Source organism: Scyliorhinus torazame, chromosome 2, assembly GCF_047496885.1.
Source record: "Scyliorhinus torazame isolate Kashiwa2021f chromosome 2, sScyTor2.1, whole genome shotgun sequence".
Taxonomy (NCBI): Eukaryota; Metazoa; Chordata; class Chondrichthyes; order Carcharhiniformes; family Scyliorhinidae; genus Scyliorhinus; species Scyliorhinus torazame.
Window position 1 is genome coordinate 277062121 of NC_092708.1, and position 23441 is coordinate 277085561.

At 45.9% G+C, this 23441-nt stretch overlaps 1 protein-coding gene across 2 annotated transcripts in view; it reads right to left on the reverse strand.

Annotated features, from left to right (window-relative positions):
* The window catches only part of zfyve1 (zinc finger, FYVE domain containing 1), a 248588-nt gene that overhangs the window by 211704 nt on the left and 13443 nt on the right, over nt 1–23441 (reverse strand). For both annotated transcript variants that reach the window (XM_072487933.1, XM_072487926.1), the window contains exon 2: nt 15294–15798. In XM_072487933.1, coding sequence (XP_072344034.1) covers nt 15294–15798 — 505 coding nt within the window. The remainder of the gene's footprint in view (nt 1–15293; nt 15799–23441) is intronic.

Sequence of the window (23441 nt, forward strand, 5' to 3'; positions counted from 1 at the left end):
ATTGCCCGGCCACCTAGGATCACAAGCAGCCGAACTAGCAGCCATAGCATATGTAGTGCAGCATCCCGATTCCTTTCCAACCCACGCAGACATACATTTGGACAGTTTATATGTGTGCAAAGCTTGACAGAATTCCTGCCCCTGTGGGAATCTCGAAGATTCGTATCCGTTCATGGTAAACCCCTACCCTCAGCCCCATTGTTGAAACACATTCTTAGGACAGCTAAAGACCGCACGTACTATATTATTAAAGAGAGAAGCCATCATCGTTCCTCCCCACCCGGTAATGTAAAGGTGCTTTACTTAGTGTCCTTACAAGTGTCCTTAGCTAAGTCAGGATCATGCCATGGTCACTTTTGGCAACCCTCCGAAAGTGAACCGATACATGCAGTCCAGGTTTCTCAGACCAATATCGAGGATCTATCCCAGGCCCAAAAGGCAGACGACACTCTCAAACAAGTTTTAGACGGTACCTTCCCAACCCCCTACGACAAATGCAAGGACTCACTGACGGGACAGGAGGGTATAGTTTTGAAAAACGGAATTGATGTGGTCCCCACCCAGGGCTGAAACCAGATAATTTGCCAGTTTCATGACGGGCACGGACATCAGGGGATAGACAATACCATTGCTCATTTAAGACCTTTGTGCTGGTGGCCCAATTTAAAATCCGATGTAACACATTATGTTGAGAATTGTTTAATCTGTGCACAGAACAATCCTGAAAAGTACTCCAAGAAGGGACAATTGAGACATACCGGAAGGGACAATTGAGACATACCGGAAGGGACAATTGAGACACACCCGACCTGTTAATGGCCCTTGGACAAATTTGCAACTTGACTACATTGGCCCCCTCCCCCCTTGCAGAAATGGTTTCAAATACGTATTAGTGGTAATCAACACCTTGGCAAAATGGATAGAAGCATTTCCTTCACGGACAAACACTGCAAAAGCCACAGCTAAGATTTTGACCGAACAGATATTTACACGCTGGGGACACCCCCGCAGCATTGAGTCAGACCATGGTTCCCATTTCACCGGCAGAGTCATGCAAAATGTCCTAACGATTTTTGGAATCAAACAAAAATTTTGCATCGCTTATCACCCAAAATTCAGCGGCATTGTTGAACGAATGAATCGCACCTTAAAAGCGACCATTAGAAACATGGTGCAACAGAATAATACCACATGGGACGCAGTTCTCCCATTCGCCCTTATGATTATTCGTAACACAGTATCCAGTTCCACAGGATTCACCCCTACACCCTCATGACCGGACAGCCCATGAAAGGAATTGAATATTTATTAGGTCTCGATTTGGCAAGCCCCACAGTCACCGCCCTCACCCATGAAAAAGCGGTCCAACAAGTCAGACACAATATTAAAGCAGCACAGCTCGCTGCAGCTGTCCGACTAGGCACTAGGAAAAAGCAGAGTAAAGCCTGCTTTGACAAAACCGTCCACCCCGTAGAGTATACAGTCGGTCAGCAAGTAATGTGGCAACGATAGAGGCTCACGGTTGGTGTGTTGCCTCCCGGGAGCCAAGGGGGAGGGGGAGCAGCCACAAGTCATGGTACACATCGGTACCAACGACATAGGTAGGAAAAGGGACGGGGATGTAAAACAGGAATTCAGGGAGCTAGGGTGGAAGCTGAGAGCCAGGAAAGACCGTGTTGTCGTCTCTGGTTTGCTGCCAGTGCCACGTGCTGACGAGGTGAGGAACAGGGAGAGAGTGCAGTTAAACAAACACGTGGCAACAGGGATGGTGTAGGAGGGAGGGTTTGTTACTTGGATAATTGGAGCACATTCTGGGGAAGGTGGGACCTGTACAAACAGGACGGGCTACACCTGAAACAGAGGGGCACCAATATCCTGGGAGGGAAATTTGCTACAGCTCTTCAGGGGGGGTTTAAACTAATTTAGCAGGGGGATGGGAAACTGATTTGTAGTCCAGGAGATAGCGTTGCTGGAGTTCAGGAAGTTGAGGGTAGTGCAGTACTGAGGAAGGTACCAAAGTCACAAGAGTGGACCTGCAGGCATGAAGGTGGTTTGAAGTGTGTCGACTTCAATGCGAGGAGCATCAGGAATAAGGTTGGTGAGCTTGAAGCATGGATTGGTACCTGGGACTACGATGTTGTGGCCAATACGGAGACGTGGATAGAACAGGGGCAGGAATGGTTGTTGGAGGTTCCGGGGTTTAGATGTTTCAGTAAGATTAGGGAAGGTGGTAAAAGAGGTGGAAGAGTAGCATTGTTAATCAAGGATAGTATAATGGCTGCAGAAAGGCAGTTTGAGGAGGATCTGTCTACTGAGGTAGTGTGGGCTGAAGTTAGAAATAGGAACGGAGCGGTCACTTTGTTAGGAGTTTTCTATAGGCCCCCAAACAGTAACAGAGATGTGGAGGAAAAGATTGCAATGCAGATTTTGGATAGGTGTGGTAGTCACAGGGCAGTTGTCATGGGTGACTTTAACTTTCCATATATTGATTGGGACCACTATAATTTGAACAGTTTGGATGGGGCTCCAGTGTGTGCAGGAGGGTTTCCTCACACAATATGTGGATAGACCGACAAGAGGCGGGGCCACATTGGATTTGGTACTGGGTAATGAACCAGGCCAAGTGTTAGATTTGGTTGTGGGAGAGCACTTTGGAGATAGTGACCACAATTCAGTGACTTTCACGAGCAATGGAGAGGGATAGGAACATACGGCAGGGCAAGGATTATAACTGGGGGAAGGGTAATTACGATGCGATTAGGCAAGAATTGGGGAGCATAAGATGGAAACAGGAACTGTCAGGGATAGGCACAATTGAGATGTGGCGCTTGTTCAAGGAGCAAATACTGCTTGTCCTTGATATGTATGTCCCTGACAGGCAGGGAGGAAAAGGCCGAGTGAGGGAACCATGGTTTACAAAAGAGGTTGAATGTCTTGTCAAGAGGAAGAAGGGGGCTTATGTAAGGATGAGAAAACAAGGTTCAGTTAGGGAACTTGAGGAATACAAGATAGCTAGGAAGGAGCTCAAGAAAGGGCTTAGGAGAGCTAGGAGGGGGCATGAGAAGTCCTTGGCGGAGAGGATCAAGGAAAACCCCAAGGCTTTTTACACTTATGTGAGGAATAAAAGAATGATCAAGGTGAACTTTGGGCCGGTCAAGGACAGTAGTGGGAATGTGTGCATGGTGGCTGAAGATATAGGAGAGGCCCTAAATGAATACTTTTCTTCAGTGTTCACAAAGGAGAGGGGCCATGTTGTTGAGGAGGATAGTGCAATACAGGCTGGTAGGCTGGAGGAGGTAGATATTCGGAAGGAACATAGAACAATACAGCGCAGTACAGGCCCTTCGGCCCACGATGTTGCACCGAAACAAAAGCCATCTAACCTACACTATGCCATTATCATCCATATGTTTATCCAATAAACTTTTAAATGCCCTCAATGTTGGCGAGTTCACTACTGTAGCAGGTAGGGCATTCCACGGCCTCACTACTCTTTGCGTAAAGAACCTACCTCTGACCTCTGTCCTATATCTATTACCCCTCAGTTTAAAGTTATGTCCCCTCGTGCCAGCCATTTCCATTCGCGGGAGAAGGCTCTCACTGTCCACCCTATCTAACCCCCTGATCATTTTGTATGCCTCTATTAAGTCTCCTCTTAACCTTAGAAATTTATTAGAAATTTTGAGATGCCTGAGGATAAGTCCCTGGGCCTGGTGGGATGTATCTTAGGATTCTTTGGAACGCGAGGGATGAGATTGCAGAGCCTTTGGCTTTGATCTTTATGTCCTCACTGTCTACAGGAATAGTGCCAGAAGACTGGAGAGAGGCGAATGTTGTCCCCTTGTTCAAGAAAGGGAATAGGTATAACCCTGGGAATTATAGGCCGGTTAGTCTCACTTCCGTCAAAGGTAAATTATTGGAAAGGGTCCGGAGGGATAGGATTTATGATCATTTGGAAAGATACAGCTTAATCCATGATAGTCAGCACAGATTTGTGAGGGGTAAGTCTTGATTGTATTCTTTGAGGAGGTAACTAAGTACATAGATGAAGGTAGAGCAGTTGATGTTGTATGCATGGATTTTAGTAAGGCGTTTGATGAGGTGCCCCATGGTCGGCTCATGCAGAAAGTAAGGAGACATGGCATAGAGGGAAATTTGGCCGATTGGATCAGTAACTGGCTATCACATAGAAGACAGAGGGTGGTGGTAGATGGTAAATTTTGATCCTGGAGCCCAGTCACCAGCGGTGTACCACAGGGATCAGTGCTGGGTCCTCTGCTATTTGTGATTTTTATCAATGACTTGGATGATGGAGTTAAAGGTTGGGTTAGTAAATTTGCTGATGACACCAAGATTGGTGGAGTAGTGGATAATGTGGAGGGCTGTTGTGGGCTGCAAAGAGACATTGATAGGATGCAGAGCTGGGCTGAAAAGTGGCAGATGGAGTTTAACCCTGATAAGTGTGAGGTGATTCATTTTGGTAGGACAAATTTAAATGCGGTTTACAGGGTTAACGGCAGGGTTCTGAAGAATGTGGAGGAGCAGTGAGATCTCGGAGTTCATGTCCATAGATCTCGGAAAGTTGCCACCCAAGTGGATAGAGCCGTGAAAAAAGCCTACAGTGTGTGAGAAATTATTAACAGGGGGATTGAGTTTAAGAGCCGTGAGGTTATGCTGCAACTGTACAAGACCTTGGTTAGACCACATTTGGAGTATAGTGTGCAGTTCTGGTCACCTCATTATAGAAAGGATGTGGAAGCATTGGAAAGGGTGCAATGGAGATTTATCAGGATGCTGTCTGGATTGGAGCGTAGGTCTTATGAGGAAAGGTTGAGGGAACTAAAGCTTTTCTCATTGCAGCGAAGGAGAATGAGAGGTGACTTAATTGAGGTGTATAAGATGAGAGGGATAGATAGAGTGGACGTTCATCGACTTGTTCCTCGGGTGGATGTAGCTGTTACAACGAGGCATAACTATAAGGTTCATGGTGGAAGATCTAGGAGGGATGTCAGAGGTAGGTTCTTTACTCAGAGAGTGGTTGGGGTGTGGAACGCACTCCCACCTATGGTAGTGGAGTCGGACAATTTAGGAACTTTCAAGCGGTTATTGGATAGGCTTATGGAGTGCACTAGAATGATTGGGAGTAGGTTGATTTGATCTTAGTTTCAGACTAGTTCGGCACAACATTGTGGGCCGAAGGGCCTGTACTGTGTTATGCAGTTCTATGTTCTAAGTTCAATAAATGGTTTCCCTTTACAATCCCAGTTATTTCCTCTCCCCCAAATTCGCAGGACCCTACTCCATTTGGGACATAGTAAGCCCCTCTGTGTACAAGATAACCTACCCCAATGGTAAAACTGTTTGGTTCCACATCAACCAGCTCAAAGTCTATGGAACCCAATGTAGCCACTCCCACCACATCTCCCTCGCAATAGCAGACGATTCCACCGCGCCCATTGACAACCTAGTCCAACCCCCCCCCAGCCCTGACAGCACGTCCACGGCCACAGACCCGACTTTGTCTCCGCCCACAGGTTAACCTTCCACCTTGAGCTTGACTCCGACGAAAGCGAATTGACCACGATCACGGATACAACATCCCCAGCCCAGTCACTCCACGACCAAGACATGTTTGGCCCCCTATTCCCCCTTCCACAGCCACAGCCACCGCCCGACAACAATACCTTGCCCTTCACTGCCACCACCCCTACGCCTCATGACAAACAAACCCCTTTTTGGCACCGCGACAACTCTTGTAGACATGACGATTCGGATTCCACAACGGCCCACGCAGCCATGGCACAAAAACGGCAGACACGAGTCTGGCAATCGGGAGATGGTGATGATTCAGATTCTGACTCTGGTTATGGTAATCCTTTTACAACGCTTTTTGATACAGAACCCTGAGGTGTCCAGATGCTGAGAAAAAGACGCCGCATAAGAATTACAGTGTCCTACTTTCTGATGGAGCCTGCCGCCTTTTTTATTTTCCTTCTTTCTTTCTTCTTGTTACATGGTTTTAATTAATGTCAGCCTGACACCCAATTTCTTGATACAGTCATAGTTAGTCTTCTGACGCCATTTACTGACCAATGGCCGATAAAGGAACAATTGTTGGATCTCACACGTGTTACAAATTCTTTCCGCTCGTTTAGGTCACCCAGGTAGGGAATAACAGCACCAATCCCCGCCCTGCCCGAGGACCCCAAATGCATCCGGTCAGTTAAGCCTGGGTAGTGGAGCAACGGCACTGATCACCGCCCTACCCGGGGAGTCCACCCATTCTTGCCCTGTCGCGGCCCACACACACCTCATGTTCCCGTCACTTCGAGTACTCTGGAATGGTTCTTTAATCTTTGCACTGTCTTTGGCAGGTCTTACGTTTTCCCTTCTCTGCTCTTTTATTGTGGTTTAAAGAATGCCCTTTGCCACAGTCCGTACACCCATCCCTTTACCTTCCGCAACCCTCTGGTCGTTCCCCATCTGCTATTTACACGTTTGACACACTTGGTCGCCACATATGCTGCTACACCCGAACTACCTCTGGACCGTGGGACGACGAAACTCTATAAAACTGGCCGCCCTAAATTCTGGCTAGTAAGATGAGCCTCAGCCATCACTGGTTGTAGTAAAGGAAAGACTGGACGGAGAAAGTGTCCGCCCACTCCCCACGTCGACCACCAGCTGCGAGAATCTCTGCACTTAAAGAAATTTTTTTTTGGCAATGTCTTGTCTCAAAATGTTATTTTTTTTTAAAATGAGGGAAACACACATGGTGACAATTCTAATGGGTAATTGAAGTTAAGGAGGGAAAGACAAATAAACGAGATATTAACCGAAGATAATAACAGATATTATGCTTGCACCCCCAGGAATATACGGAAAACGGACACAGAAGATAAAATGAAGAGAGGACTGATGACCTACATTGTGATATCGCTGGACTCCTACAACTGCACGCGTTACAAGCCTCTGTACCACACACACCAGCCCCGAACACCACCACACAACATGACACCCCGAGCCTGGACACCACACCACACATTGAGACAGACACTGAAACCCTCACTTGGTGCGAAAACATTTCTTACACAGTAAAGGCTCTTCTGGTCATTGCAATAATCTGCAGTGTCATCCAGCCACTGAGGCTCCGCAAATGGCGAAAAAGAGCCTCCCGCACCCCGATATATACCCTCCAAGCCCCCTTCTTTGGAATTCACCCAACTCAACAAACACTGTAATCGCTGATAAAAATAAAGACCGTATACCTCTGTAACTTTGATAGATTAAGTAGAAATGTGATGCTGCTGTTTTGAAATCTTGTATTGTACATAAGTTCTTTTTGATATTTGCCAGCAGCATGAGAGTAGCTTAGATAGTGTTAGTTAGATATTCAATTGTGCGGAACAGTGAAATGTTTTATAGTGACCCGTTAGAAATTATGAATGTATTATGTGTTAATAAAAATGTTAGGTAAATGCTCCAAAAACATAGGACAGAGTAGTGTAGAACCTGTCCTTGACCAAGGGTAACCGGCACACCAGGGATGGATAAGGGATCAACAGTGTGATCCACCATGCTTCGCATTCAGGATCAAGAGGGCTGGATGTAGCCATCTTACATGGCCACCTGCAAAGGAACATGGGAATGATGGCCAACCCAGGACTCAGACAGACTCAGAGCTTGTGTGTGTATTTGCAACCCAGACAGCTAGAAGAGATCGAAACCACCCCTCGTTTGCATTCTAATGGCCCAGTTCCCTAGAACGAAAGAACTGTACTCAGGTAACTGATAGATAGACTAATCGGCGCCACTCCCTATACTCAGGGAGCGCAAACAGCCAAGGTCAATGACCGCTAAGGACACGCCCAGCCATCAAGGCACCCGCCCCTTTATTGGCCAAAATCGAAGGCAGTGATCGAAGCCTGACGAATTTTTGGGTCCAAGTTAAGGACCGCCCCAAAGAGTGCAAAATCCCAGAGGATAACAAGAAACACAGCCATGTGTTCGGTCTCTCTCGGATCCGGCCTATGCCAACCCAAGTGCAGCATAACGACCAGACAGACAAGTTCAAGACCAACGATCGCTACCAGATGGATGACCCCAGCAGAAACAGAGCCACTTCTTCCACCCAGCCACGTAAGGTCCGGTCAAAGGCCTTGTCCATCTGCAGAGAGCTGGTTGCCCTGAAGTTAAGTACAGGTTATTGTAGTTGTGAGGTGTAGTTTAACTTGTAGTGTTTTGTGTTGCATGTCAAAGTAATCCTGGTGTGTAAATAAACCATCTTTCACCTTCTGACCTATTGCACCGGAGCAATAGGTCAGAAGGTGAAAAAATTGAGGGAGAACGAGGAAATAGGGCCACTATGGTTCTGAGGAAGAGCAGACAAGGAGATGTTGCTGAAAACAGCCGGACTGGTGGCCTGAAGTGCATATGCTTTAATGCAGAAGTATAACAGGTAAGGCAAATGAACTTAAGAGCTTGGATTAGTACCTGGAACTATGATGCTGTTGCCATTACAAAGACCTGTTTGAGGGAAGGACAGGATTGGCAGCTAAACATTCCAGGATTTAGATGTTTCAGGCGGGATAGAGGGGAAGGTAAAAGGGGCGGAGGAGTTGCGCTACTGGTTAGGGAGAATAGCACAGCTGTACTGCGGGAGGACACCTCAGAGAGCATCGAGGCTATATGGGTAGAGCCAGCGGGAGATAGAGAAGCAGATAGGTAGATAGATTTTGGAAAGGAGCAAAAGCAACAGGGTTGTTGTGATGGGAGACTTTAACTTCCCCAATATTGACTGGGACTCACTTAGTGCTCGGGGCTTGGACGGGGCAGAGTTTGTAAGGAGCATCCATGAGGGGTTCTTAAAACAATATGGAGATAGTCCAATTAGGGAAGGGGCTGTACTGGACCTGGTATTGGGGAATGAGCCCAGCCAGGTGGTAGAAGTTTCAGTCGGGGAGCATTCGGGAACAGTGACCACAATTCAGTAAGTTTTAAAGTGCTGGTGGACAAGGATAAGAGTGGTCCTCGGGTGAATGTACTAAATTTGGGGAGGGCTAATTATAACAATATCAGGCGGGAACTGAAGAACATAGATTGGGGGCAGATGTTTGAGGGTAAAACAACATCTGTCATGTGGGAGGCTTTCAAATGTCAGTTTAAAGGAATTCAGGACCGGCATGTTCCTGTAAGGAAGAAGAACAAATATTGCAAATTTCGCGATCCTTGGATAACGAGGGATATTGTAGGCCTCGTCAAAAAGAAAAAGGAGGCATTTGTCAGGGCTAGAAGGCTGGGAATCGATGAAGCCTGTGTGGAATATAAGGAAAGTAGGAAGGAACTTAAGCAAGGAGTCAGGGAGGCTAGAAGGGGTCACGAAAAGTCATTGGCAAATAGGGTTAAGGAAAATCCCAAGGCTTTTTACACGTACATAAAAAGCAAGAGGGTAGCCGGGGAAAGGGTTGGCCCACTGAAGGTCAGGGGAGTGAATCTATGTGTGGAGCCAGAGGAAAAAGGCAAGGTGCTAAATGAATACTTTGCATCAGTATTCACCAAAGAGAAGGAATTGGTGGATGTTGAGTCTGGCAAAGGGTGTGTAGATAGCCCGGGTCACATTGAGATCGAAAATGATGATGTGTTGGGCGTCTTGAAAAATATTAAGGTGGACAAGTCAGCAGGGCCTGATGGGATCCACCCCAGAATACTGAAGGAGGCTGGAGAGGAAATTGCTGAGGCCTTGACAGAAATCTTTGGATCCTCGCTGTCTTCAGGTGATGTCCCGGAGGACTAGAGAATAGCCAATGTTGTTCCTTTGTTTTAGAAGGGGAGCAAGGAAAATCCAGGGAACTACAGGCCGGTGAGCCTTACGTCAGTGGTAGGGAAATTACTGGAGAGAATTCTCCGAGACAGGATCTACTCCCATTTGGAAGCAAGGGGTCGTATTTGCGAGAGGCAGCACGGTTTTGTGAAGGGGTGGTCGTGTCTCACTAACTTGATAAGAGGTTTTCGAGGAGGTCACAAAGATGATTGATGCAGGTAGGGCAGTGAATGTTGTCTATATGGCCTATAAGGCCTTTGACAAGGTCCCTCATGGAAGACTGGTTCAAAAGGTGAAGTCACACGGGATCAGAGGTGAGCTGGCAAGATGGATACAGAACTGGCTTGGTCATAGAATGCAGAGAGTAGCAATGGAAGGGTGCTTTTCTGATTGGAGGACTGTGACTAGTGGTGTTCCGCAGGGATCAGTGCTGGGACCTTAGCTGTTCGTAGTATATATAAATGATTTGAAGGAATATGTAACTGGTCTGACTAGTAAGTTGCGGACAACACAAAGTTTGGTGGAATTGTGGATAGCAATGAGGACTGTCCGAGGATACAGCAGGTCGTTTGGAGACTTGGACGGCAAGATGGCAGATGATGTTTAATCCGGACAAATGCGAGGTACTGCATTTTGGAAGGTCTAATACAGGTAGGGAATATACAGTGAATGGTGGAACCCTCAAGAGTATTGACAGTCAGAGAGATCTTGGTGTACAGGTCCACAGGTCACTGAAAGGGGCAATACAGGTGGAGAAGGTAGTCAAGGCATACGGCATGCTTGCCTTCATTGGCCGGGGCATTAAGTATAAAATTTGGCAAGTCATGTTGCAGCTGTTAGTTAGTCACACTTGGAGTATAGTGTTCCATTCTGGTCGCCACACTACCAGAAACATGTGGAGGCTTTAGTGAGGGTGCAGAAGAGATTTACCTGGATGTTGCCTGGTATGGAGGGCATTAGCTATGAGGAGAGGTTGAATAAACTTGGTTTGTTCTCACTGGAACGAAGAAGGTTGAGGAGCGGCCTGATAGAGTTCTACAAAAGTATGAGGGGCATAGACAGAGTGGATAGTCAGAGACTTTTTCCCAGGGTAGAGGGGTCAATTACTAGGGGGCATAGGTTTAAGGTGAGAGGGGCAAGGTTTAGAGTAGATGTACGAGGCAAGTCTTTTACGCAGAGGGCAGTGGGTACCTGGAACTCGCTACCGGAGGAGGTAGTGGAAGCAGGGACGATAGGGACATTTAAGGGGCATCTTGACAAATATATGAATAGGATGGGAATAGAAGGATACGGACCCAGGAAGTGTAGAAGATTGTAGTTTAGTCGGGCAGTATGGTCGGCGCGGGCTTGGAGGGCCGAAGGGCCTGTTCCTGTGCTGTACATTTCTTTGTTCTTTGTTCTTTGTTTAGACGGGCAGCATGGTCGGCGCAGGCTTGGAGGGCCGAAGGGCCTGTTCTTGTGCTGTACTTTTCTTTGAACTGACTGGTTGTGTGGTCCTTTGATCGATATCCGGTAAAGCCTTGTGGTGGTATCATTTGATACCCGGTGACTCTAAAGAGCATCATTATTAATTGGCAACATTATTGGCGACTCTGATGCTGTTTGGCAACAGTTGGAACCCAATTCCTAACAGCACTGTGGGTGCATTTACTCCACATGAATTACAGAAGATTAAAAAGGCAGTTCACCACCTCCTTCTGAAGGGCAATTAGGGATGGACAATAAATGCTTCACTAGCCAGCGACGTCCACATCCCATGAAATAATAGAGGTTTGGCCTATACTCAATTGAAGTTTATAAGTAGTGATCTCATAGAAACATTCAAGATTATCAAGGGGTTTGACAGGATAGTTACTGAGACATTATATCTCGGACAAGAGGGCACAGTTGAGAGTAAGGGGCTATTTAGGTCTGAGGTGAGGAGAACTTTCTTCAAAAGGGTTGTGAATCTTTGGAATTCTGTCCCTCAGAACGCTGTGGAAATGTCATTATTGAAAATGGATAAGACAGACAGATGTTTAATTTCTCAAGGAGTCAAAGGGTGTGGGGAGCAAGTCGGAAAGTGGACTTGAAGCCAAAGATCTGCCATGATTATAAGAAGTTTTGCAACACCAGGTTAAAGTCCAACAGGTTTGTTTCAAATCACTAGCCCTCGGAGCACTGTTCCTTCCTCAGGTGAATATGTTCCAGAAACATATATATATATATATATATATATAATGTGCTAAATTGAGGGAAGACTAATTATAACAATATTAGGCAGGAACTGAAGAACCTAGATAGGGGGCTTCTTACACGTACATAAAAAGCAAGAGGGTAGCCAAACAAAGGGTTGGCCCACTAAAAGACAGGGGAGGGAATCTATGTGTGGAACCAGAGAAAATGGACGAGGTACTAAATGAATACTTTGCATCAGTATTCACCAAATTGGTGGATGCTGAGTCTGGAGAAGGGTGTGTAGATAGCCTGGGTCACATTGAAATCCAAAAAGAGGTGTTGGGCGATTTGAAAAATATTAAGGTGGACAAGTCCCCAGGGCCTGATGGGATCTACCCCAGAATACTGAAGGAGGCAGGAGAGGAAATTGCGGAGGCCTTGACAAAAATCTTTGGTTCCTCATTGTCTTCAGGTGATGTCCGGAGGACTGGAGAATAGCCAATGTTGTTCCTTTGTTTTAGAAGGGTAGCAAGGATAATCCATGGAACTACAGGCCAGTGAGCCTTACTTCAGTGGTAGGTAATTTACTGGAGAGAATTCTCCGAGACAGGATCTACTCCCATTTGGAAGCAAATGGACGTATTAGCGAGAGGCAGCGCGGTTTTGTGACGGGGAGGTCGTGTCTCACTAACTTGATGGAGTTTTTTGAGGAGATCACAAAGATGATTGATGCAGGTAGGGCAGTGGATGTTGTCTATATGGACTTCAGTAAGGCCTTTGACAAGGTCCCTCATAGCAGACTGGTACAAAAGGTAAAGTCACACGGGATCAGAGGTCAGCTGGCAAGATGGATACAGAACTGGCTAGGTCATAGAAGGCAGAGAGCAGCAATGGAAGGGTGCTTTTCTGATTGGAGGGCTGTGACTAGTGGTGTTCCGCAGGGATCAGTGCTGGGACCTTTGCTGTTTGTAGTATATATAAATGATTTGGAGGAAAATATAACTGGTCTGATTAGTAAGTTTGTGGACGACACAAAGGTTGGTGGAATTGCGGATAGCGATGAGGACTGTCAGAGGATACAGCAGGATTTAGATTGTTTGGAAATTTGGGCAGAGAGACGGCAGATGGAGTTTAATCCGGACAAATGCGAGGTAATGCATTTTGAAAGGTGTAATACAGGGAGGGAATATACAGTGAATGGTCGAACCCTCAAGAGTATTGGCAGTCAGAGAGATCTAGGTGTACAGGTCCACAGGTCATCGAAAGGGGCAACACAGGTGGAGAAGGTAGACAAGAAGGCATACAGCATGCTTGCCTTCATTGGCTGGGGCATTGAGTATAAAAATTGGCAAGTCATGTTGCAGCTAAGAATCTTAGTTAGGCCACATTTGGAGTATAGTGTTCAATTCTGGTCGCCACACTACCAGAAGGATGTGGAGGCTTTAGAGAGGGTGCAGAAGAGATTTACCAGAATGTTGCCTGGTATGGAAGGCATTAGCTATGAGGAGCGGTTGAATAAACTCGGTTTGTTCTCACTGGAATGAAGGAGGTTGAGGGGAGACCTGATAGCGGTATACAAAATTATGAGGGGCATAGACAGAGTGGATAGTCAAAGTCAGAGACTTTTTCCCAGGGTAGAGGGGTCAATTACTAGGGGACATAGGTTTAAGGTGCGAGGGGCAAGGTTTAGAGGAGATGTACAAGGCAAGTTTTCTTTTTACACAGACAGCAGTGGGTGCCTGGAACTCACTACCAGAGGAGGTGGTGGAAGCAGGGACGATAATGACTTTTAAGGGGCAACTTGACAAATACATGAACAGGATGGGAATAGAGCGATACGGACCCAGGAAGTGTAGAAGATTTTAGTTTGGACGGGAACATGGTCAGCGCAGACTTGGAGGGCCGAAGGGCCTGTTCCTGTGCTCTACTTTTCTTTGCTATTTGTTTATACGAGGAGAGGAACTGTCCTTGACATCAAGGCAGCATTTGACTAAGTGAGGCATCAACAAGTCCAAAATCGTTGTTACCTCACTGTCACTAGCACTTCTAAAAGCATTGCATTTGTATCTGCACCAGATGAGCTGCAGTGATTCAAAAAAGATGTGATGATATGCAAAATTAAGTAGAGATAATTAAACTTTTTCCATTGGCGATGATAAATTCTTGGCACTTAACCGTAATATTCCAACTACTTGTCAACTCCTCTTGTAAGCTGCCTTGGTCTGTTCCACTATTGGAACTAAATACACCAGACTTTCTCCAGAAGGAAAGAGCTTTGAAGAATCAGCTCAAGATGATTAAGTTGAACTCTCTGATGAACTCCAGGAGCAATGTGCTAATATTATTGAAGTTCTGGCCCTCCGGAATAAAAACTTTGTCGCTACTTGACATATGTGTGTTCTTTCAACTGGATATATTATAGGGCAGCACGGTGGCACAGTGGTTAGCACTGCTGCCTCACGGCATTGAGGACCCGGTTCAATCCCGGCCCCACATCACTGTCAGTGTGCAGTTTGAAGATTCTCCCCATGTCTGCGTGGGCCTCACCCTCATAACCCATAAAGATCTGCAGGATAGGTGGATTGGCCATGCTAAAATTGCCCCTTAATTGGAATTTCTTTTTTAAACTGGCCACCAGATGGTCACTGGCAAAGGCCCTCTAGATTTCAGAACAAGAAGACATTGATAATGTGAAATTGACTAGTCAATTTTCCTTTCGTATCAGCGTGGACAGCAGAAAATTGAAAACAGAAACGACATATTTATTGAAGTTCAATATTACCCTAACATCAATGTTAGTTTAGCATTAATTGCAGAGCCTCAGTTGATTCATTTCGCTTTTAGAATAGAAAGGCCACAAAGCCACACGGTAATACCAAAATCTGGGGTTGGACAGGAGGATTTTATGGTCGAAACGCTCTGCTACCTCAAATGTGCTCAGCATTGGTTCAGATAGCTTGTTTCATGAATCCTTTTAGATAAGTTTCCAATACTTACTAACTACATTACGCAGTGGGGGCTGGGAAGAAGATCTAGTTTAGTGATGCACTTGACCGGTTAGCACTGTGGTCTCACGGCGCCGAGGTCCCAGGTTCGATCCCGGCTCTGGGTCACTGTCCGAGTGGAGTTTGCATATTCTCCCCGTGTTTGCGTGGGTTTCACCCCCGCAACCCAAAGATGTGGTTAGGTGGATTGGCCACGCTAAATTGCTCCTTAATTGGAAAAAATGAATTGGATATTCTAAATTCATTTTTGTTAAAAGTGATGCACTTGACTATCCAGATCTAATAACTTAAGAGATTTTTGTACAACTTACCAGATCCCAATAATTTTGTATGCACAGTCTCATGGAAGATTATAACTGATGGTCCCAAAGTAGATAATGGAACATCCAATCCACATCTTGCAGTGGTAGCTTTCAACTCTTTTGTGAAGTGTTTAAGGTAGGCTTCAGATGCATCACCGAGAAACTTAAAGAGGTCATTGTGTAATCTGTCTGCATGCGTTCTGTAAATAACTATATCAGATATAGCAAGTACTTTAAGTAGCAATCGTGTTCTTTGACTTAGGTTGACAGTTGCCCCCAGCAAACCTTCAGTATCTATGACGACAACATGATGAACAGGATCATAGGCTGCCCATACTCCTACTGTGCATGACTCCTGGGCTGGAGAGGTCTTGAAAACTTCACGTCCATAGAAGAATGTATGGTTAAGGGTATGAGATTTACCGTCACCTGTGTTACCAAAGACTGAAACCACCTTGAGGTTTTCATCTGCTTTGCAATCAAGTTTCTGAATAAATTCTTCTTCATCTGCCACCTAATAAATAAAACATTTGACAAACTGCAATTACTGGGGAAAATTCAACTACAATTTCGAAGATTTCTTATATGGACGAGAAAACAATACACAAAAAAATGCAATTCTGACGGAGCATCTCAAATTTGTCACTTCTGCCATCTTTCAAATCACATTTACACAGGCCACAGATCATTGATCAACCCATACTAATTCTCCATCGATGCCACCAAGAACCAGCTCCAAGTGTCACAACAGCAGTAGTATTAATTTCCACATAATCCTGGCAGGCAAGCACTTGGTCATCACCAAGCCTTCCTCACCAAGGGTGACAGAGCTGAGATCAAACATTTAATGGGGCATTTAGGGTGGAGGCTAAGGGGCAATGGTGAAAGAACATCAAACGACATTCCCACTTTATAACATTAGACCAAATCCCAACAGAAACAGTACCTTAATTTATTTGAAGTTTCATTGTCAATTTAAGATGTTAGGCTTAGTGGTCTATAATTCCCTGCTTTCTCTCGACCTCCACGCAGCACTGACCTAATCTCCCAAACTCAAAAACAACTTGGGCTGGATTCTTCGGTCACCGATGCCAAAATCGTGTTCGGCGAACGGCCAGAAAATCCAAGTTTTCGTCCAAATCAAGGGCGGCGCCGCATTAGCGATGCTCCGACCCTCCCGCGCCACGTATCGACGGCCTCAGGCCTTGCCTGAGACCCACCCCCCGATGCTCCGTCCCTGACCGGCCGAGTTCCCGACGGCGTGGGTCTCTCATGGTCTCACCCGTCGGGAAGTGACTCAGTCCAGCGCTGCTGGACCATAGTCGGTGGAGGGCTGATCCCCGAGTCGAGTGTGTATTATTTGGGGCTTGGGGGGGGGGGGGGGGGGTCCAGGGCGTGCAAGCCGACCGAAGGGGGGACACGGGACTATTACGTGGGCCGGGTCAGCGGACTGCGTCTGCCATGAAGCGCGGCGCGGCCACGGACCCGGGAATTCTCCAGGGCATACCGGCAGTTAGAGCTGGGTGCTCTATGCTGCCGTCCTGTTATCCCCCAGCAAAACAGGGAATCGGTGGCCGTTTTCCTCCAGTTTTCCTGCCGTAAAACACCACCATTCCCACGCCAGTATGGGGACATAGCCCCAGAATCGGAGAATCCAGCCCTTTAACTCTGGGAAGCTGGAAAGCACATTAACTCCGTCAGGGAATTCCCCAGGCAAACCAGTATGCATTTGCCCAGGCTGAAAAACATATTCCTTCGTCAATTTCACTTGCTGGCTGCTAAAATCACCCAGGCCTTGCAGAACAGATTTATTTTGAAACAAACGCATTCTAACCCCAGACATTTAATCCTTAAATTGCCGACTACATTTATACTCCAATTTTCCTAACATATTCCAATCGTCAGAGTGGTCATTGCCGGCACTTGTGTGGCCTGACAGCTACTTACCACTTATCAGATATTGTCCAAATCCTGCTGCATTTGGACATGGACTGCTTCAGTATCTGAGGAGCCACGAATTGTGCTGAACGTTATGCAGTCATTCGCAAACATTTCCACTTCTAACCTCATGATAGAAGGAAGGTCATATTGTTGAAGCAGCTGAAGATAATTGAGCCTAGGACACTACCCTGAGGAACTCCTGCAGTTATGTCCTGGAGCTGAGATGATTGACCTCCAACCACCACAACCACTTTACACAATCCTTTGTGCCAGGTATGATTCCAATGAACAGAGAGTCTCCCCCCACCGACTCCAGTTTTGCTGGGGCTTCTTGATGCCATACTCGGTCAATGCTATCTTGATGTCAAGGGCTCAAGGGCAGTCACTCTCACCTCACCTATGGGGTTCAGCTTGTTTTTCCATGTTTGAACAAAGGCTACAATGAAGTCAGGAACTGAGTGACCCTGGTGGAACTTAAATTGGGTAAACGTTAGAAGGTTATTACTGACTAAGTGCCGCTTGTCAGCATTGTTGATGACCCCTTTCATCACTTCATTGATGATCGAGATTAATCTAATGGGATGGTAATTGGCCGGGTTTGATTTGTCCTGGGGCTGGTTTAGCACAGTGAGCTAAATAGCTGGCTTGCAATGCAGAACAATGCCAGCAGCGCAGGTTCAATTCCCGTACCGGCCTCCCCAAACAGGCGCCGGAATGTGGCGACTAGGGGCTTTTCACAGTAACTTTATTGAAGCCTACTTGTGACAATAAGTGATTATTATTATTCTGGTGAACAGGGCATACCTAGGCAATTTTCCACATTGACAGGTAGATGCCAGTGTTGCAGCTTGAAATGTGGTGTTACAGGGGTCGGGCATCTACCCGGCAAGGTGGAAATGTCCAGTTGGAAAAATTCAAATTTGAGTTGAGGGGGTTTGAGGAACGGTTTATCGCGGGCGATGGGGAAGGGGGTAAAAAAGGAGGAAAAAAGGAAAAACTGTGGAGTGAGGTTGTAGAGTGTGTTGTATATATTACTGTTTTTACACATGTTTGTAATAAAATACATTTTTTTTTAAAAAGCCAACTCATAGCTCATACCATTGTAGTTTCCTTTATTAAGATTCAAGACCTGCGACTCACTACTTCACTCTCCATATTGCTGAAAAATTCTGTCATATAACGTTCGCTCATCCCGAAGGGTCTTGCGCACATAGATTGCCAATGATCCGTTCTCACTACACAGTACCCAGTCTAGGATGGCCCGCTCTCTCGTTAGTTCTTCAAAGTATTGGTGCAGGAAACCATCCCGTATTACATTCCAGGAATTCCTCCTCTACAGTATATTGACTAATTTGATCTGCCCAATCTGTATGCAGATTAAAAACACCCATAATTACAGATGTTCCCTAATCGCAAGCGTCTCTAATTTCTTGTTTAATGCCATTCCTAACATCACCATTGCAGTTTGTGGGTCTATAGTCGATGCGCACTAATGTGTTTTGGCCCTTGGTGTTTCTCAGATCTACCCATACAGATTCCACATTGTCAGAGCTAATATCATTCCTCACTATTACTTGAATTTACTCTTTAACCAGCACTGTCACTACACTGCCTTTTCCTTTTTGTCGGTCCTTCCTAAATACTGAATACCCCTGGACATTCCTGGTCACCCTGCAGCCATGTCTCCGTAACCCTGATTATGTCAAACCCATTTACGTCTATTTGCGCAATTAATTCATCCGCTTTATTGCGAATGCTCCACACATTAAGGCACAAAACCTTTCAGCTTTGCCGTAGAGGAGGAATTCCTGGAGTGTGTGCACAATGCCGCAGAAGAGGAATTCCTGGAGTGTATACGGGATGGTTTTCTTGACCAATATGCGGAGGAACCAACAAGAGAAAACATAAGAACATAAGAACTAGGAGCAGGAGTAGGCCATCTGGCCCCTCGAGCCTGCTCCGCCATTCAATGAGATCATGGCTGATCTGTTGTGAACTCATCTCCACTTTCCGGCCCGAACACCATAACCCTTAATCCCTTTATTCTTCAAAAAACTATCTATCTTTATCTTAAAAACATTCAACGAAGGAGCCTCTACTGCTTCACTGGGCAAGGAATTCCATAGATTACATAGATTACATAGAACATACAGTGCAGAAGGAGGCCATTCGGCCCATCGAGTCTGCACCGACCCACATTAATCCCTCACTTCCACCCAATAACCCTTCCCAACCCTTAACCCTTTGGGTGAAAAAGTTCCTCCTAAACTCAGTCCTAAATCTACTTCCCCTGATTTTGAGGCTATGCTCCCTAGTTCTGTTTTCACCCACCAGTGGAAACAACCTGCCCGCATCTATCCTATCTATTCCCTTCATAATCTTACATGTTTCATAGATTACATAGAACATACAGTGCAGAAGGAGGCCATTCGGCCCATCGAGTCTGCACCGACCCACATTAATCCCTCACTTCCACCCTATCCCCGCAACCCAATAACCCCTCCCAACCCTTATGGACACTACGGGCAATTTTTTAGCATGGCCAATCCACCTAACCTGCACGTCTTTGGACTGTGGGAGGAAACCGGAGCACCCGGAGGAAACCCACGCAGACACGGGGAGAACGTGCAGACTCTGCACAGACAGTGACCCAGCGGGGAATCGAACCTGGGACCCTGGCGCTGTGAAGCCACAGTGCTATCCACTTGTGCTACCGTGCTGCCCACTATAAGATCCCACCTCAGCCTTCTAAATTCCAAAGAGTACAGTCCCAGTCTACTCAACCTCTCCTCGTAATCCAACCACTTCAGCTCTGGGATTAACCTAGTGAATCTCCTCTGCACACCCTCCAGTGCCAGTACGTCCTTTCTCAAGTAAGGAGACCAAAATTGAACACAATAGTGTGGCCTCACTAACACCTTATACAATTGCAGCATAACCTCCCTAGTCTTAAACTCCATCCCTCTAGCAATGAAGGACAAAATTCCATTTGCCTTCTTAATCACCTGTTGCACCTGTAAACCAACTTTTTGCGACTCATGCACTAGCACACCCAGGTCTCTCTGCACAACAGCATGTTCTAATATTTTATCATTTAACTAATAATCCCTTTTGCTGTTATTCCTACCAAAATGGATAACCTCACATTTGTCAACATTGTATTCCATCTGCCAGATCCTAGCCCATTCACTTAGCCTATCCAAATCCCTCTGCGGACTTCCAGTATCCTCTGCACTTATTGCTTTACCACTTATCTTAGTGTTGTCTGCAAACTTGGACACATTGCCCTTGGTCCCCAACTCCAAATCATCTATGTAAGTTATGAACAGTTGTGGGCCCAACACTGATCCCGGAGGGACACCACTAGCTCCTGATTGCCAACCAGAGAAACATCCATTAATCCCCACTCTTTGCTTTCTATTAATTAACCAATCCTCTATCCATGCGACTACTTTCCCCTTAATGCCATGCATCTTTATCTTGTGCAGCAACCTTTTGTGTGGCACCTTGTCAAAGGCTTTCTGGAAATCCAGATATACCACATCCATTGGCTCCCCATTATCTACGATACGAAGATTGGTGGAGTTGTGGATAGTAAGGAGGGCTGTTGTCGGCTGCAAAGAGACATAGATAGAATGCAGAGCTGGGCTGAGAAGTGGCAGATGGAGTTTAACCCTGAAAAGTGTGAGGTTGTCCATTTTGGAAGGACAAATATGAATGCGGAATACAGGGTTAACGGTAGAGTTCTTGGCAATGTGGAGGAGCAGAGAGATCTTGGGGTCTATGTTCATACATCTTTGAAAGTTGCCACTCAAGTGGATAGAGCTGTGAAGAAGGCCTATGGTGTGCTCGCGTTCATTAACAGAGGGATTGAATTTAAGAGCCATGAGGTGATGATGCAGCTGTACAAAACTTTGGTAAGGCCACATTTGGAGTACTGTGTACAGTTCTGGTCGCCTCATTTTAGGAAGGATGTGGAAGCTTTGGAAAAGGTGCAAAAAAGATTTACCAGGATGTTGCCTGGAATGGAGAGTAGGTCTTACGAGGAAAGGTTGAGGGTGCTAGGCCTTTTCTCATTAGAACGGAGAAGGATGAGGGGCGACTTGATAGAGGTTTATAAGATGATCAGGGGAATAGATGGAGTAGACAGTCAGAGACTTTTTCCCCGGGTGGAACAAACCATTACAAGGGGACATAAATTTAAGGTGAAAGGTGGAAGATATGGGAGGGATATCAGAGGTAGGTTCTTTACCCAGAGAGTAGTGGGGGCATGGAATGCACTGCCTGTGGAAGTAGTTGAGTCGGAAACATTAGGGACGTTGAAGCAGCTATTGGATAGGTACATGGATTACGGTTAAATGATATAGTGTAGATTTATTTGTTCTCAAGGGCAGCACGGTAGCATTGTGGATAGCACAATTGCTTCACAGCTCCAGGGTCCCAGGTTCGATTCCGGCTTGGGTCACTGTCTGTGCGGAGTCTGCACGTCCTCCCCGTGTATGCGTGGGTTTCCTCCGGGTGCTCCGGTTTCCTCCCACAATCCAAAGATGTGCGGGTTAGGTGAATTGGCCAATGATAAATTGCCCTTAATGTCCAAATTGCCCATGGTGTTGGGTGGAGGTGTTGAGTTTGGGTAGGGTGCTCTTTCCAAGAGCCGCTGCAGACTCAAAGGGCCGAATGGCCTCCTTCTGCACTGTAAATTCAATGATAATCTATGATTAATCTAGGACAAAGGTTCGGCACAACATCGTGGGCCGAAGGGCCTGTTCTGTGCTGTATTTTCTATGTTCTATGTACCGCACTGGTAATGTCCTCAAAGAATTCCACTAAATTAGTTAGGCACGACCTGCCTTTATGATCCCATGCTGTGTCTGCCCAATGGGACAATTTCCATCCAGATGCCTCGCTATTTCTTCCTTGATGATAGATTCCAGCATCTTCCCTACTTCCGATGTTAAGCTCACTGGCCTATAATTACCCGCTTTCTGCCTACCTCCTTTTTTAAACAATGGTGTCACATTTGCTAATTTCCAATCCTCCGGGACCACCCCAGAGTCGAGTGAATTTTAGTAAATTATCGCTAGTGCATTTGCAATTTCCTTAGCCATCTCTTTTAGCACTCTGGGATGCATTCCATCAGGGCCAGGAGACTTGTCTACCTTTAGCCCCATTAGCTTGCACATCACTACCTCCTTGGTGATAACAATCCTCTCAAGGTCCTCACCTGTCATAGCCTCATTTCCATCAGTCACTGGCATGATATTTGTGTCTTCCACTGTGAAGACCGACCCAAAAAACCTGTTCAGTTCCCCAGCCATTTCCTCATCTCCCATTATTAAATCTCCCTTCTCATCCTCTAAAGGACCAACCTTAGCCACTCTTTTTTGTTTTATATATTTGTTGAAACTTTTACTGTCTGTTTTTATATTCGGAGCAAGTTTACTCTCATAATCTATCTTACTCTTCTTTGTAGCTTTTTTAGTAGCTTTCTGTTGCCCCCTAAAGATTTCCCAGTCCTCTAGTCTTCCACTAATCTTTGCTACTTTGTATGCTTTTTCCTTCAATTTGATACTCTCCTTTATTTCCTCAGATATCCACGGTCGATTTTCCCTCTTTCTACCGTCCTTCCTTTTTGTTGGTATAAACCTTTGCTGAGCACTGTGAAAAATCGCTTGGAAGGTTCTCCACTGTTACTCAACTGTTTCACCAGAAAGTCTTTGCTCCCAGTCTACCTTAGCTAGTTCTTCTCTCATCCCATTGTAATCTCCTTTGTTTAAGCACAAAACACTAGTGCTTGATTTTACCTTCTCACCCTCCATCTGTATTTTAAATTCCACCATATTGTGATCGCTCCTTCCGAGAAGATCCCCAACTATGAGATCCTGAATCAATCCTGTCTCATTACACAGGACCAGATCTAGAACCGCTTGTTCCCTCGTATGTTCCATCACATACTGTTCGAGGTAACTATCGCAGATACATTCTATAAACTCACCCTCAAGGCTGCCTTGACCGACCTGGTTAAACCAATCGACATGTAGATTAAAATCCCCCATGATAGCTGCTGTACCATTTCTACATGCATCAGTTATTTCTTTGTTTATTGCCTGCCCCACCCTAATGTTACTATTTGGTGGCCTATAGACTACTCCTATCAGTGACTTTTTCGCCTTACTATTCCTGATTTCCACCCAAATGGATTCAACCTTATCCTCC